The sequence below is a fragment of the Tachysurus fulvidraco genome, chromosome 10 (assembly GCF_022655615.1).
Source record: "Tachysurus fulvidraco isolate hzauxx_2018 chromosome 10, HZAU_PFXX_2.0, whole genome shotgun sequence".
NCBI lineage: Eukaryota > Metazoa > Chordata > Actinopteri > Siluriformes > Bagridae > Tachysurus > Tachysurus fulvidraco.
In genome coordinates, this window is record NC_062527.1 from 18,293,735 (window position 1) to 18,308,627 (window position 14,893).

General features: G+C 38.3%; 1 protein-coding gene across 1 annotated transcript in view; it reads left to right on the top strand.

Moving 5' to 3' along the window:
• Nucleotides 1-3,439, top strand: part of LOC113654825 (adhesion G protein-coupled receptor B1-like) — a 19,977-nt gene extending 16,538 nt beyond the window's left edge. The window contains exons 26-31 of the mRNA XM_027165086.2: nt 142-178; nt 400-1,034; nt 1,279-1,314; nt 1,571-1,675; nt 2,003-2,053; nt 2,366-3,439. Coding sequence (XP_027020887.2) covers nt 142-178; nt 400-1,034; nt 1,279-1,314; nt 1,571-1,675; nt 2,003-2,053; nt 2,366-2,563 — 1,062 coding nt within the window. The 3' untranslated portion in view covers nt 2,564-3,439. The remainder of the gene's footprint in view (nt 1-141; nt 179-399; nt 1,035-1,278; nt 1,315-1,570; nt 1,676-2,002; nt 2,054-2,365) is intronic.
• The last annotated feature ends 11,454 nt before the right edge of the window (nt 3,440-14,893 follow it).

Here is a 14,893-nt window from a genome sequence, read left to right on the forward strand (position 1 = left end):
ACATCCAGCGCTAACTCGGGAAGTGGCATTAGCATGCTCATGCATTTTACATGATGGCCTGCGGCACTCGCAAATAGCTGTTGATTTTCATTTTTAATTCTCTCCTCTAATTTCCTCCTCCCTCTTTTCTCTCACTTGTAGGGTGACTTTGAAAAGGACAGTGACTCAAACAGACCAGGTGAGATTATCTATCAGTTTAACACTTCCTGCTTTATAGATAGAAATATGGTTATATATTTATATAACAGTAGCTGTAGTAACAGCTGTCAATCAGGCAATTAAGCCTGACCAACACGGTCAGATCAGTAGTGGTATTCTAGATTTATTTAAATCTTTTGTTTCTGTGAAATGTATGCACAAGCATGTGCTAAAATCCATCATCTTGTCATTGTTTATTAGGTGGTGTGAAGACATCTTCAGAGGAGAAGATGCCTCTCCCTCAGCTGCCTCTTCCCATGGGTCCCAACTTCCACACGCTGCCCTCTAAACCCAGCACCAAGAGCCACATACCACCCATGCCCGACTACTCCAGCCACACTCTGACCCTGCGCCGCGATAAAAGCCGTGTAGGCGAGCCACCCTGTTCCAAACCTGTCTACGTGTGCGACAGCGACATCTTCACACAGATGGACCCCGAGCTGGTGCGCGTCCCAACTGAAGGTGTATGTCCTGACGCAAGCGGCTACATGCTGATGCCTAACACAACATCCACGCTGCGGACCAAGCCCAAGGAAGACATTTCTTCTGCTAAATACAACATTAGCGTTGAGCAGCTCCCTCAGGCACGCATCATGCATCTGGGCAGCGGCTACGCCGAGCCTCAGGCTGCCTATGCTACCAAGCCGGTAACCTCCGACCGTGCCAGCGTGTCATATTCAGAGCGCGACTCGCCCCTTCAGAACGTGCACAATATTTCCAGCGAGAGTCATGTCACCAGTTTGCTAGGAGACACCTTCGACTCCATGAACTCTATGATGTCGAAGAGCGAGACCATCTCTACACTGTCCATGAGCTCACTGGAGGTCAGCGAGGGGGTGAGTGCAAATATATAGTTGCAGGAAAATATTGGTAGAAAAGTTTTAGAATACTTCTAGACGTTATATAAGGCTCACGTAAATGATGCAGCTTTTTAGTGTCCCTTAATACAGTTTCTTAATATAGGTTTAAAAATATATTTTGTACCAGCTGTCTCACAAATAACATTTGAATAAGAATGACTAATGTTTGTTCTTTCTTCCTTTTTCTTCTCTCGTTTTTTCCTCCGACTCCACAATGCAGAGGCAGAAATCTCGTTATGCTGAGCTCGACTTTGAGGTAATTACGTTTTCATATCTCACCTGCCTAAAAGCGCTATTATTATGCTTGGAAACATCTATGATGTTCTTAAGCAAACAAAGAATTTTGAGAAGATTTACAGCCTTCGGCATTTAAAAGATAATACATGAGATTATGGAATCTGAAGCCAAAAGTTAGACAAGATGAAATACAAAGCCACTTCAGAAAAAATGTCAATATGAAACTTTTTACTGTTCGTTCTAACGTTATTCATTCTGTCTCGTGCTTCATGTAGAAGATCATGCACACACGAAAGCGCCACCAGAACATGTTCCAGGACCTCAACAGGAAATTACATCATGCTGAGAAGGACAGAGAATCACCCGCTTCTGACAGCAAGGTAAGACGGCAACAACATCCTAATAAATCCCGATAAATATGATCCATCTGAATCGAAGAGCTGAGATTTAGAGCAGCCATCTGGGATTTTACTCACATCTCAATTTCCCACCTTTGTTCTCTTTCATCCTAATTTGCTCTTGCACAGAAGGAGAGATAGTGGATGGGGGCGGGGTGGGGTCGGTGGGGGTGTTGGGTGTCAGATGTGTTAAAAGAACATGCCTGAATTAGAAATCCTGAGACCTCGGTTTACTTTCTTATCTTTTTTCCAAAAACGTGTGAAAGTCAGGTTGGGTAAAATCTTTTCTCTTTGTTTTTCCTTGTGCAGTCTGTGAGGTGGAGCGTGTCTTCGGCGGGAAGCGACAAAACAAGCCACAGCGTAAGTGTCTCTTCAGACGTTTTTTTAGGGAATAGGGAAATTCTTTAAGGATAAAGATAATGTTTATTCAGTTTGTTATGTCTCTTAACACGGTTTGTACTGTTAAATCTAATGGAGGGATAACCCTAGAACCCTAACCCTAATATTTGAATAAGGGGAGTAATTTATTTCCATATTATATGATAAGGAAACATTTTCTAACCTTTAACAGGGGCCATAAAAAAAATACTATATGAGGGAGGGAGAACATGGTGAACTTTTGAGATTGGTGTCTTAACTCGTCCTAATCCTATCACATATTTTCTCCTCCAGGATAAACAACAAGCATTGGGAGAGCGTTCATGGGAAACCATGCCACGATCGCAGGCATCACCACCATCGTGGGTGAGAAAGGAGCTTGAGCCTTTGGCAGCATCACCATTAGAGATGCCCTCTGTGGAGTGGGAGAAGCCTGGCACTGCCATCCCTCTGGTAGGCCAGGACATCATCGACCTGCAGACGGAAGTGTGAAGCTCTTACCAAAAGAAAATTGTGTTTACCCTGGCTACATTTGGTTTGGAGAAGAAGACGGAGAAGGCGGAATCAGAAGGGAAAATTGGGAGGTCAAGAAAGATAAATAGAATGTAGGGGTGGAGAGAGAACCAAAAACCATGTCCTGATATCCAAAGACTTAAGGAGGGGAATTAATGAAATGAATGAGAAAGCTTCCATAGTTTGGGATTTATGTAGCTTCAAATAATGATAATTACCATGAAGGAGAAACAGGGTGAATAGATAAATAGATGGATCTGATGGTGTGGCTTTGGTTCTCCTCGGGGCACAGTAAGGTTCTCGTTTTTTTCCGCCAAGAGCTTCTCACGTAACTCTTCCGTCTGGTCCAGGAGAGGTGTGGTCTTCATGCCTGTGCCTTTTGTTCAGTTTTCGTTCGACTTCAGTATGGAAAGGGCGACCGGTTGCTCGGCTCTTTGAGCCTGACCTCTTCCAGTGTCTCTGCTCTCACCATTAGAGAAGGACTGGCACAGAGTGACTTCCCAGCAGCCTGTTGGCTGTTTTTCACCCTGAGGTGAACGGACGCATGTTGCCAACTGTCTGCGCTGTGGTTATTGTTATTTTTTTATCGCTTATGCGTAGCGCTGCTTCTCCAGAGCTTATTACAGACTCTTCCAGTGAACTCTATTCAGAGTCTGATTAATAGCATAACCTTCCTGGACTCAAGGCTTGAATAGGACTGTCAGAGCTGAACATTTTTGAACATTATTTTTTATTGTTTAAATTGTCATTGTTATTATCGAATATTGTCACAAATACATTATAGAGAAAAGATTTATATTTATACTTTTTTTTTCTTGTAATTTGATTTGTTTGAATTTGTCTTCATTACCTTCAACTATGGAGTTTCAACCTTCAACTATGGAGTTTCCAAGTTCAAAATAAAAACATCCCACTGTTTTCCAAGACCAACACGAGGAACATTAGGAGAGTGCAAGTGAAGGTGTGGCTTCACAGAGATGCTACACCTGGAGCAAGCCCAGTGCACATTCTGGGTACCAAAGACTCGGTGTCAGCAGCATTTGGACACAAAAAGGATTATCTCACTATCCGTTTTTCATCCATTTCCATTTGCCAGCTCTTTCTACAGCCTTGTGGTCTTGACAACAAGGAAAAAGATTTCTAACCTCAAAGACCCTAGTACTGGGCCTTGAGGCACCCCAACTCCAGCAGAACTTCCGCAGTACCAGCTGTAGAGGCTGAACAGACTCTCATATTGTGCAGAGAGAGAGTGAACAATAAAAGTGCAATACGAAGATGGACGCTTGTTGCTCAAGAAAAGGGTTATGTCAGACCCATGAAAGATTTTTATTATTTTTGGAATTTTGTACCATGTTTATAGAGCATATAGAGACATTTATGATAATACTGTCTCAGGACTGTATTAGCAACTATCAGATACTTTCTCCATACATTTTATTTGATGGATGAAAGCACATGACTTTGAGTCTTGTGATTAATATTTGGGAGATAAAAATAGAAATTATATATGAAGAATAATAGACTATAGAGTATGTTTCAGGTACATACCCCTGTTTTCTAAATGATTCCCCAGATTATTAAATGACAAAACACTGATCCCCTGTATTGTCCTGTGTTTTGAAATCCTGTAACCCTGTGTGTCAATAACCTTCCCTCCTGTTGCAGTCTTAGACACTTTGGGTTTTCAAAGTCCTAATTGTTTGTGTCTTTTACATTTCTATGTCATTATTTTTTCATCGTTTTCAATTGTACAGTTTTCAGAGCACAAAATGAATATGTCTGATTTCTAATAAAAAAAAAATCTACATTATCAATTGAAATTGCTTTTCAATTCATTTTCAAATAGAAGTCTTAACTTTGATGCATGAGATTAACAGTAGATGTATACAATTTTAGGTCATTTCTTAAATTAGCCACAAATATATTGATTGCACCTTAATGTAAAACTTAAAGGGTAACTGAAAAGAATTACTTACAGAGAATCGAGAGAATATTCATTGAAGTCAATGCTCCTCTGGGCAGGAAAGAGAATCATTTAAATAGTTATCGAGTTCCGTGATATATGGAATACAAATTCATGGTTAATTGTATCCTAAAACCAATAACATAGATGTTATGATAGGACAACATATACTGTACTTCTTTACTGGGTTGTTGTCATCAGTAAATCAAGGAAAATAGAAAAGGTGCTCATAATCCCTGAGACAGGAGAATGGCAGGAGCAGGATTGGTGAGGAGTTTCTAAACATTTTGATGGGCATAAAAAGCATTCAACCTCAAAGCAAAGTTTATAGACCTTAAAATATGGGCATGAGATGATGAACGTTTGGACAGGAGCAGCAAGTTTGTAGACCTCAGGACAACATCAAGCGAAGCGCTTGTAAACCTCAGGATGGCACAAAAATTGTAGACCTCTGATTGAACCATGAAGCTTTCGGACTGGTGTAGAAGCTTACAGACCTCAAGAAGAGCACAGGAGCATGTAAATGTCATGATGAATGCAGGAGACTGGCAAACTTGTAGAATTCTTGACAAACCAGGAGGCTATAGACCCAACAAAATGACTGTAGACCTGAATATAGAACCAGTAACCTTTACACCTCAGGATGGATGAGAGCTGGTAGTCCTCAAGATGGATTAAGGAGGTTGTAAAAGGAGCAGGAGCTAATAGATTATCAGGAGAAAACAAGAAATTTGTATACTCCAGTATAGGACTAGGGAATTATAGACTTCAGGACAGGAACAGGACATATTAAACCTCAGGACATTCAAAGGAGTCTATAAACCTCAGCAAGAGACAGAAGCTTGAAGATTTGTAGATCCCAGAAAGAGGCAAGAGCTTATCGACTTCAGAAAGGTACATGAGTTAATATTGTATACCTCATGAAGGAGTGTGTAATATCCCAAACCACTACACTGTCTCTCAGATACCAGAGGAAGCCCTCGACCAAATACTGAACCCTTTCCGGGTTCTGTCTCTTCCAGGTTGTACAGACATTGAAGCGGTGTCTTAATTTTGCCTTCTTTGTGAAGTAACATTCCCTCATGTTACATACCAAACCATTTGACTTGACTAGTTTTCATGTGTATGACCTTGCTTGTATTTCTCTCAACTTTGATTCTCTCTCTGGTTTTATGTTTTTACAGTTCTGACCTTTTCACCTGTTCTTTGACTTTTGGGTACAGTTTTTGCATACAGTTTTTGGATTTGTTGTCTGTGAATTTTTTTACTGCAATAAAATCTATATATGGATATAAGATCCTCTGTTTCGGGGTGTACATTACAGGATGAAAGTTTGTAGACCTCATGAATGGCCAGGAGCTTGTAGTCTCCAGGAAGGGCAAAGGTTGCAGACCTCTGGATGAAAGAAGAAGTTTATAGACAACAGGTTGGCATTTGGGCCTAGGGACAGCTAGCCCAATTCTTGAGGTATGACTAGAAGGATAAAATTCAGTAACAAAATGAATTAGTTCAGTGCACAGACATACTGTAAATGGCCTACATGGAAAATATATTTCAAAACTTCCAGCATTTTATTAATCCTGCAGACTACAGAGAAACTCAGCTGAGCAGTCGGACAAGCTGTTCTGTTCACATTTACAGACTTATTGAACCACAACTCAATAAATGAGTACACTATAAGTAATATTTATCTCTGAGTGATTTTACAAACAAGGTTCATCCTGCTTCTATTTCTTTGCACTGACTTATTTGTCTCTTATAGGAAAGACGGGACATAAATAGGCCTCTTATAGTTCTCGGAAGACAACAACAGCAACAAAATTGAGGCATTTAACGCCCCCATAATAATCTTGTTTAATAGCAAATATTGTAACAACACAAAATTAGAACCAAAACATCAATGTCCAGGATGTAATCTAGGCAGTAGAACCTGTGGAGAGCAGAAAACAAACACATTATGTCTAGCCCAAGGCTTATTTTTGATTTGTTTACAAGGCATCGTTATCTTTTTGATATCTACACCATTTAAAAACTTGCTACCAATTACACAGAACCCCCATTTCTGATATTGGTACATTTGTGATGCCCTCTAGCTTTACCTTTTCCATAATGTTGTTTTAATTTAAAATAATTTTAATTTAAAATAATGCATTTTCACATTATGGGTGGAAAGGGTGGAAGACTTGAAATGGAGTATAATGTGTATAGGGCAAAGAAAGCTGTTCAAAATAAATGATTAAAATAAATAATGATTAAAATAATCTGAATAAAAAATGCATTACTTATCTAATAACATACTCGTAGACTTTCTAAATCATTGCATTAACTGATTATCAATTAAAATATTTTTGAAGAGATGCTACTGTAAATCGTATAATGTGGCAAGTTCTTTTCCTGAAATCTTAAGCTTCCTGTTTTTCACCTTTTTCCTAAATTTGCCATCTTGTTAAAAACAAAGGGTAACATGCTGATTTTTTAAACATCAAAAATTAAACTTCGGCTAAATAAGCTAGCTAACTCTACCACCTCCTACTATAAATCATAATGTAGCTAATCACAGTGTACAATGCCAGCAATTAGCAAAAAAAAAAAAAAAAAGGCACTAAGGCACTAAGAATTATGTTCAAAATATTTCAGCCCAGATTACCTTGTTTTCAGATTTACGTATAATTATTGCAATTTTGTAACTCCTGTTTGTTATTACCGATGATTAGTGCACAGCTATTTTCTGTATTTTTCTAGAGAAAAAAGACACAATGATGTTAGTTATGCAACTCACATATGAGTCAGCGACTCACATAAAACTAATCGGCATCATCTAAAGAATCCCCTGATTGATTTAACCTTTAACTATGTGCAGTAATCCAGCTATGATTATCAAACCTGAATATGCAAACATTACATTGGTTTCTATTAAGTTAGGTGTGATTTTGACATCATCTGTGATATAGGGAAACGGCAGATGTCTGTAATAAGGTGTATTATAGTCTTTTGGTCTGTATGCATGAGTATATGATGCATTCATTTTATTCGGACTTAAACCAAAATCTTTCACTTTTTGATGTTTCCTCTGTGGGGCTTTTTTCTAACAGCCCCAGTTTATCTGAATTGATCCAAGAACAAAGTTTTTAGGTTGGAGTTTTAGTTTATGTTTTATTTGAGAATAAATGGCAACGGATGCATTATAAAACTTTTGCTAATGTTCTTTTTTTTCTTTATTTATTTCTTTGTATATTTTGCTAATAAACAAATTCACGATGAATGAAATTCTTTAAGTTAATGGAATTTTCCCATCTTCACCAGTTTTCCCAGAGGAAATAAATGTTATTAAAACTATATTTGGCCTTTCCAATGTAACAAATGCACTTCAATTACAATGGCTAATGTGGCATCTGCTGGCTCTATGCTTATGTGTATTCTCTGCCTTGAATACTCTAAAAATGCATGTTTATGTAACAGAAGCAAAAAAGATATGAGATACAAAAGAAATAAGTCTTTTTTTTTTTTTGAATGAACAATGAGCATACATTGTAAGTTATACAACTGTTTCCAATCACTCACACACACTTTCGGCCTGAACCACATTGTTCTGTATTTGCTGTTTCCCTTCTGTCCTGATTTCCCTAAGCCTTTGTTCTTGTGTATGTGTATTCTTTCCAGTTCAATACAAGTCCTAAAATAAACCCTGAAATAAGTTTTAATGCTTTTAAGGCTTTTTTTGAATGAGATTTTGTCTAAATGCCTGAAATGTTAATAAGGATAAAAGATAAAATAAAAATAGGGATTAAAGATATATTTTTTTAATTTTACTGTACAAAAAACAACAATTGGCTAAATATTCCAATAGAGGTTGTCAAGGACATTAAACATCACTATACCAAACAGGAAAATCATCGAATATAGCCTAATTGTGTAAGTTCTACCTCAAACGGTTCATTCATTCAGATTCAGAGTGGATCCTTATCGGGGGACATGGTTTTAAACAGGGATTGAAACTGAGAGATTGAGTTGAAGAATTGTGGCAATGATAATGTCATGTAACCGTGTTGTAGTTTGATTAAAGCCAAACTTCATCCTATTAATATTGCTCATTGTATTTTTACGCTTCCGATTGTGAAGATTGTCTCAAAGATCAATGCCTTTGATCACTGCACAGTACTTTTGACTGACGTTCTCTTCTGGGTTGGAAAGCCAAAATACATTGTCCTTGTAGCACTCTGATCGCCTGTTTATTTACTCTGAGATTGCCTTACATTTTGCCCTGTTTGTTGAACTGTCATTAAAACCATCAAGTGCATCTTTCTCAGTGTTTTTCATGTGACAACAGCAAAAAATTACAAAGAAACAGAGCAAATACTATAAACATACAGTATATCTAGTCCAAAAAACAAGCAAATAGAATTGAAGGCAAGACTTCACAAAGAATGAATGAACAACCTCAGATAATATAGTTAATGTTATGGCTTTTTTATTGTTTCTCTTAGCTATAACAGATGCTGTAATGCTTACACAGCAGTACTCTCTTATTTTGTGGGTTTACTTTAATTCGGTAGCTCAATTGGCTTGCAGTGTGTGATTACTGTAGGTCTTCTCATCTTTACAGTAGCATGCTGCAGCCAAACGCTTTTGCATCTCAGAACAAACATCTGCGGGCTGCATTTTTGAACTATATGGACTCTAAAGCAAGAAATACACTCAACTTTCTATAACAAATCTAATTGAAACCATATTAGACATGAGTAAACCTAAACCTGGACTAATTTAACAGGAAAGTGAGGGACATAGTTAAATAAACTACATATTTATTTGTAAAGCATAATAAAAGGCAATAAGGTATAGTATTAACCAAGGAACAAACAATGAAAAAGAAGGATGGATCTCAGAAAGTGCCATACTTTATGTTGCCATGGTTACACAGCATTCACAGTATGTAAATTCAAAGAGCTCCATGTCCACTTTTCACAAGGGTGTGTAAGAAGTAGACTTTGTGTGCAGTTAATGGTACTTAACCGAAGAAAAGGTACTTTGACATGTGTACAGGTATGGTTATGAAAATTCTTCTTTTACACAAAGGGACTAATTGAAAGTGACTTTGTATCCATGTCGAGTGTTAGTTCAATTGGTTCAACTGGCACAAAAGTCAACTGATTTTTCATTGAGTTCAGGGATGTTGAACGCACACCTGTTCCTTTCGCAACAAATCAGCAACGTTAATGTCCCTTAATTCTACCTAAAGGGACCTAATCCTACCATTCCTGTAAAATTATTTTCCAAAAACAGTGAGAAGCCCATTCCTACTGATTAATGATTCTTTTGGTTTGTTGTGAATGGATTTATTTCGTCTCCTGTTCAATATTAGATGAGATAAGAAACTGTCATTGTTAAGACCATCTTTTGGACATATACAGAATATGAAAGTCATGAGAAAGTCCACATGCTATTTGGTATTCAAATTAAATCTACTGTAAGTCTCGTCTTGAGGGTTTTTTTATAATGCGGAAATTTCCTAGAACTTTTGTTAATCATACTCTGAATGGAACAAAGCAATGAAAAAAAAAGTAAATGTTGATGGTGCTTTAGGTATTTAGGTATATCAGGATATTTTCCGTAATCATTACCAAATACATAAAGCACCATCAACATTTACTTTTTTTTCATTGCTTTGTTCCATTCAGAGTATGATTACTAAAAGTTCTAGGAAATTTCCGCATTATAAAAAACCCCTCAAGACGAGATGTCAGCAACACATTAAATGTCAGCAACACACATTAATGGAACACCTAAGGCCCAGTTTCAACTCCTTTCATGTATTGCTAAAACAGTGAAACTTGAGTGCCAGCACGGCCAGAGAAAATTGAGGAGTCCAGTCATTTCCTCACTTCAGAAAATCAGAAAGTACATGTTTTTATTTCATTTTGCATGGCAGGCTGAATAGGAGCACTCAAGCCGCCGTGGTTGGGCTTTTTTGTCTCACTGGCTCTGATTGAGGGAAACTAATTGCACTGTTTGAAAAGTACCTCTCATGTAATCCTTCATCTATGAATGATAAAGTGTCTCCGGCCCTGGATTACAGCTGTGCATGTGCGTCATCAGCAAATGCCAATGGTCCCCAGAGCGCAATTCCTCTGTGGGGGCTGAGCATTTGCACCACTCACATACCCTGAGAGTTGGCCTGTAGAGCAAAGGTGAGTGTGTGAAAGTGTTTGTGTGTGAATGGCTAGGGAAATGGTAATCACCAGTTATAGCTTTTAACAATGGATTGTTATTCATACAGAAACAGGATGATAGAACATACAACATTCATTCTTTTTTTTTGTCATCCCCACTAAATGCTTTATCCTAGTTATGATGGTGGGGGATCTATAGCCTATCGTAGGAACATTGAACACAAGGCAGGAATTCTCCCTGGATGAGACGCCATTCACATGCTTGTCAGAACAGTCCGGTTTTCAGTGTGGTCATAGGTTTGGCTATGACATGATGTAATGTTAGCAAGTAAAACAACAATGTAGAGAGGAAAACAATTTCTGTTTAGTATTAAAGGAAGAATAAATGTTTAAAAGAATAAATACTATATTACATGCACATTAACAAGGCATCCTATTTCCCTATTGTTGTTTTGTTTTCTTTCATATCCTAACGTATCTGTACTCGAATTTCTTCATTCTACCTTCATTGAGGGTTAAGGGCCTTGCTCAGGGGCCCAGCAGTTGCAGCTTGGTGGACTTTGAATTCAAACTCATTACCTTCCAGTCAGTAGTCCACCATTAGACTTAACCACTAGGCTACCACATCCCTGACACATCCCTGTTTAAGAGATTACAGAATATACACTTTTCATTGTAGGACAAACTCAAAACACTTTTTCTCATCTCTATGGACCTAAAAATGTTTATGTGTAGTTTAACTAAGAAACAAAGCCTCCATCCTTCTATCTACATTCTGAACCGCGTGTCCTCTAAAGCAGTGGTCCCTAAACCTTTTTTCGCCGCGGACCGGTCAATGTTTGATCATTTTACCGCGGCCCACTGGGGAAGGGGGGTGGTGGCTATACAATTAAATTAAAATTAATAATTTTAATTTAATTGTATTTAATCATGCCTTTTTAACTCACTAGAACGCTAAATCAATGAGAACCCTGAGCTTGTTTCTTTGCAACGAGACGGTTCCATATGGGGTAATAGGAGACAATGACACCCGAAGTGTGTTGCTTATGTCCAGTTTATTCTGTTGTTTTGTTTTGGTTGCCATCACTGCAGAAAACCCCGCTTCACACAGATAGCATGTCGGAAATGGCAATTGGGATTTAAGTGCTGTGGTGACAATCTCAGGGTATTCCGCCATGACTTTAATCCACCGGCAGAGTTTCTAACTTTCTAACGACGTCTTTCGTGCTCATTTTTGCTAATTTGTGGGTTAAATTTGAGCAAACACAATATACACGTACACCAAGCACTGTTAAACATGAGAAAGTACCGGTGAACAGAGAGACGAGCGATACACACCTTCTCTCTCCACCAAAGCTATAACACCACTGCCGCTTGCAGCCGCTCAGCTCCAGATGTCACCTAAACCTGGCCCGATATCATGATATTTTGCGCATGCGCGGTATTGGTGCGTCTTTAGGTGACGTCTCTCAGCTCCCGGTTAACCTCTCGTCCATGGAAAGTCACACAAACCCGAGAGAAATACACCACAGTAAATAAAATGGAAATAATTTAATGTTCCTTGGGCGGCCCGGTACCATTTGGTCCATGGACCGGTACCGGTCCGTTGCCCAGAGGTTGGGGACCACTGCTCTAATGTACATTAATTGGAGTTTATGCCAGGGTACTTGGGGTGAAAGGTGGGGCCACCTTAATCGGGTGCCAAGCCACCACAGGGCACAATCACACACACACTCACAAACTATCAACAATTTAGAACTAACAATCAGTAAGTGATAATGCATGTCTTTGGACTTTGGACTCAAACCCCAAACCCCGAAGGTTGAGGAAAAGAAAAAAAACAACTTCTTACTAACCCCCCAACTCACCTTTGTAAAACAAAACATTCTCAAATTGTATATTTATAACTAAAAATATTAATTTTTAACCATTAAAACTTGTGGGGCAGTGGGGGCTCATTTGTTTAAGGCTTTGGGTTCGTGATTGGGGTTCAAGCCCAGGACTGCGAAACTGCCACTGTTGGGCCCTTGAGCAAGGCCCTTATCCCTCCCTACTCCAGGGGCACTGTTTCATAGCTGCCCCTGCACCCTGACACCACCCTTTTCAGTTGGGCTATGTAAAGTAAAGAATTCCAATGTGCTGTAATATATGTGGTGATAATAAAGGCTTCCATGCCCCCCGAACTGATAACTGATAAGAATTTTATGGAACTGAAATTTCACAAATTGTGGAATTTTGCCTCATTAAAGCATTAATTTTTCAGCAGTTTTTCCAAGCAACATTAACTTTCCAGAGAGTTCAAACACATCTCAAGGCAGCATTAGGTGGAACGGATTGGTCTGTCCATTATCCTGACCTTTATTGGATAATGCTTTTGTAAGAGCATTTGAACTTAAAGGTTAGACATAGAAGTGTCCAAACAGCCCCACAAACCACCATGATGTCCTTCAGAGGAGAGACAGCGGAGCGTGTCTGGGCAAAGTGTCTCATTTGTTCAGGCTCGGGTTACTAATGGACTTATAGTTACTTATAATTACATTCATTTTTTCAGTAAGTGGGTTGTACTGTCCAGAGATGTGATGGATATGGAGTCTATCCAATACACAATTTAGAGAGCCAGTTCACCATATACTCATATTGTATATACTTATTTCTTTACTTAGCTGGTGGTTTGGCTGCCTGTATCACTGCAAATCAATACCAAGTTCTTCTGACTGATCACAGTTATCCTGTGAGAAAAGATTTCTATCTAATGGGTGTTGTTTCTTCCTGGATGGTTTTCCTCAAGAGACAACGGTTCAGATGCAGGTTTTTATTGAGTTGTTGCTGAAGGTTGGTGGCTCAAGCACCTGCACTGCCAAGCTGCCATTGTTAGGCCCTTGATCAGGACCTAAACTTTCTCTGCTTTAACAATGCTGTATCATGTCTGACTGTCTGACTTCCTAAGCAGGGAATTGTGAAAAAAAGGTACTTCAGTGTGCAGTATTGTATATGTGACAAATAAAGGATTCTTCTACTTCATTCCAATCAAGCAGGAGACACATCTGGTTAATCGGGTTAATAGACTCTGTTCTTGATGGAATGACAAAATGTCCCCACACCCACCCTTTCTGGACATGACTGCTCACCCATTCTCTATACTATGCCCTTCACACTCATCAGATCTTAACCTAAATGAACACATATGGGAGATTTTTGACTGATAGACAGTGACAGACTGTTGATTGCTCCCAGCAGCTTTGTAATATCTATACCAAGATATTCTGGTTCGATGACACCTTACAAACCTTATGCTTTGCTTTAATTTTCATCCATCTGTGCATATATAATCACCCAGGGAACACACAACATCCAGCTCCTCTACAGGGAAAAAAGTGTTACTATGGAAACAGGGAAATGGGTGCAGCACCCATCCAAGGTGCTGCTGAGGTATTAGACATGGGGTGACTAAGGTAAAAGAATGAACAAGGCTTTTGAAAAAATAATTACAAAAAAGGATTAAATGTAGACAATATAAACAATATATATCCAATGTAACACCCAAAAGACCTGGGATGAAATATATCATATCATATCATATCATATCATATCATATCATATCATATCATATCATATCATATCATATCATAAATACATACAGTGTTGTTTGAAAGTTTGTGAAACCTTTAGAAATTTCTAGATTTCTACATAAATATGACCCAAAACAGACAAAGTGAACCCAATCAAACAGATCAGACAAATATATTATACTTGATTTTTTTTTTATTCAGGAAAATGGTCCAATATTATATATCTGTGATAGACAAAAGTATGTGAACCTCTAGGATTAGTTTTTAATTTTACGGTCAAATTAAAGTCCATCTGATTTCAGTCCATGAGATGACAATCAGGTCTCCATGAGTGTCCTGTTCATGGTGTGTGTTTGTAGAAGAGGATCATTGCAAAAACAATGGAGATTACTGAGAAAAAGTGTTATTGTTGCTCATCAGGCTGGAAAAGGTCCTTCTCTTAAGTGTTTGGACTAATATATATATATATATATATATATATATATATATATATATATATATATATATATATATATATATGGACTCAGTTAAATAGAGTCTATACAAATAGATGAAATTTAAGAGTGTTGGTACATTCACAAAAGTGGTCAACCAACAAAGATCAATCCAA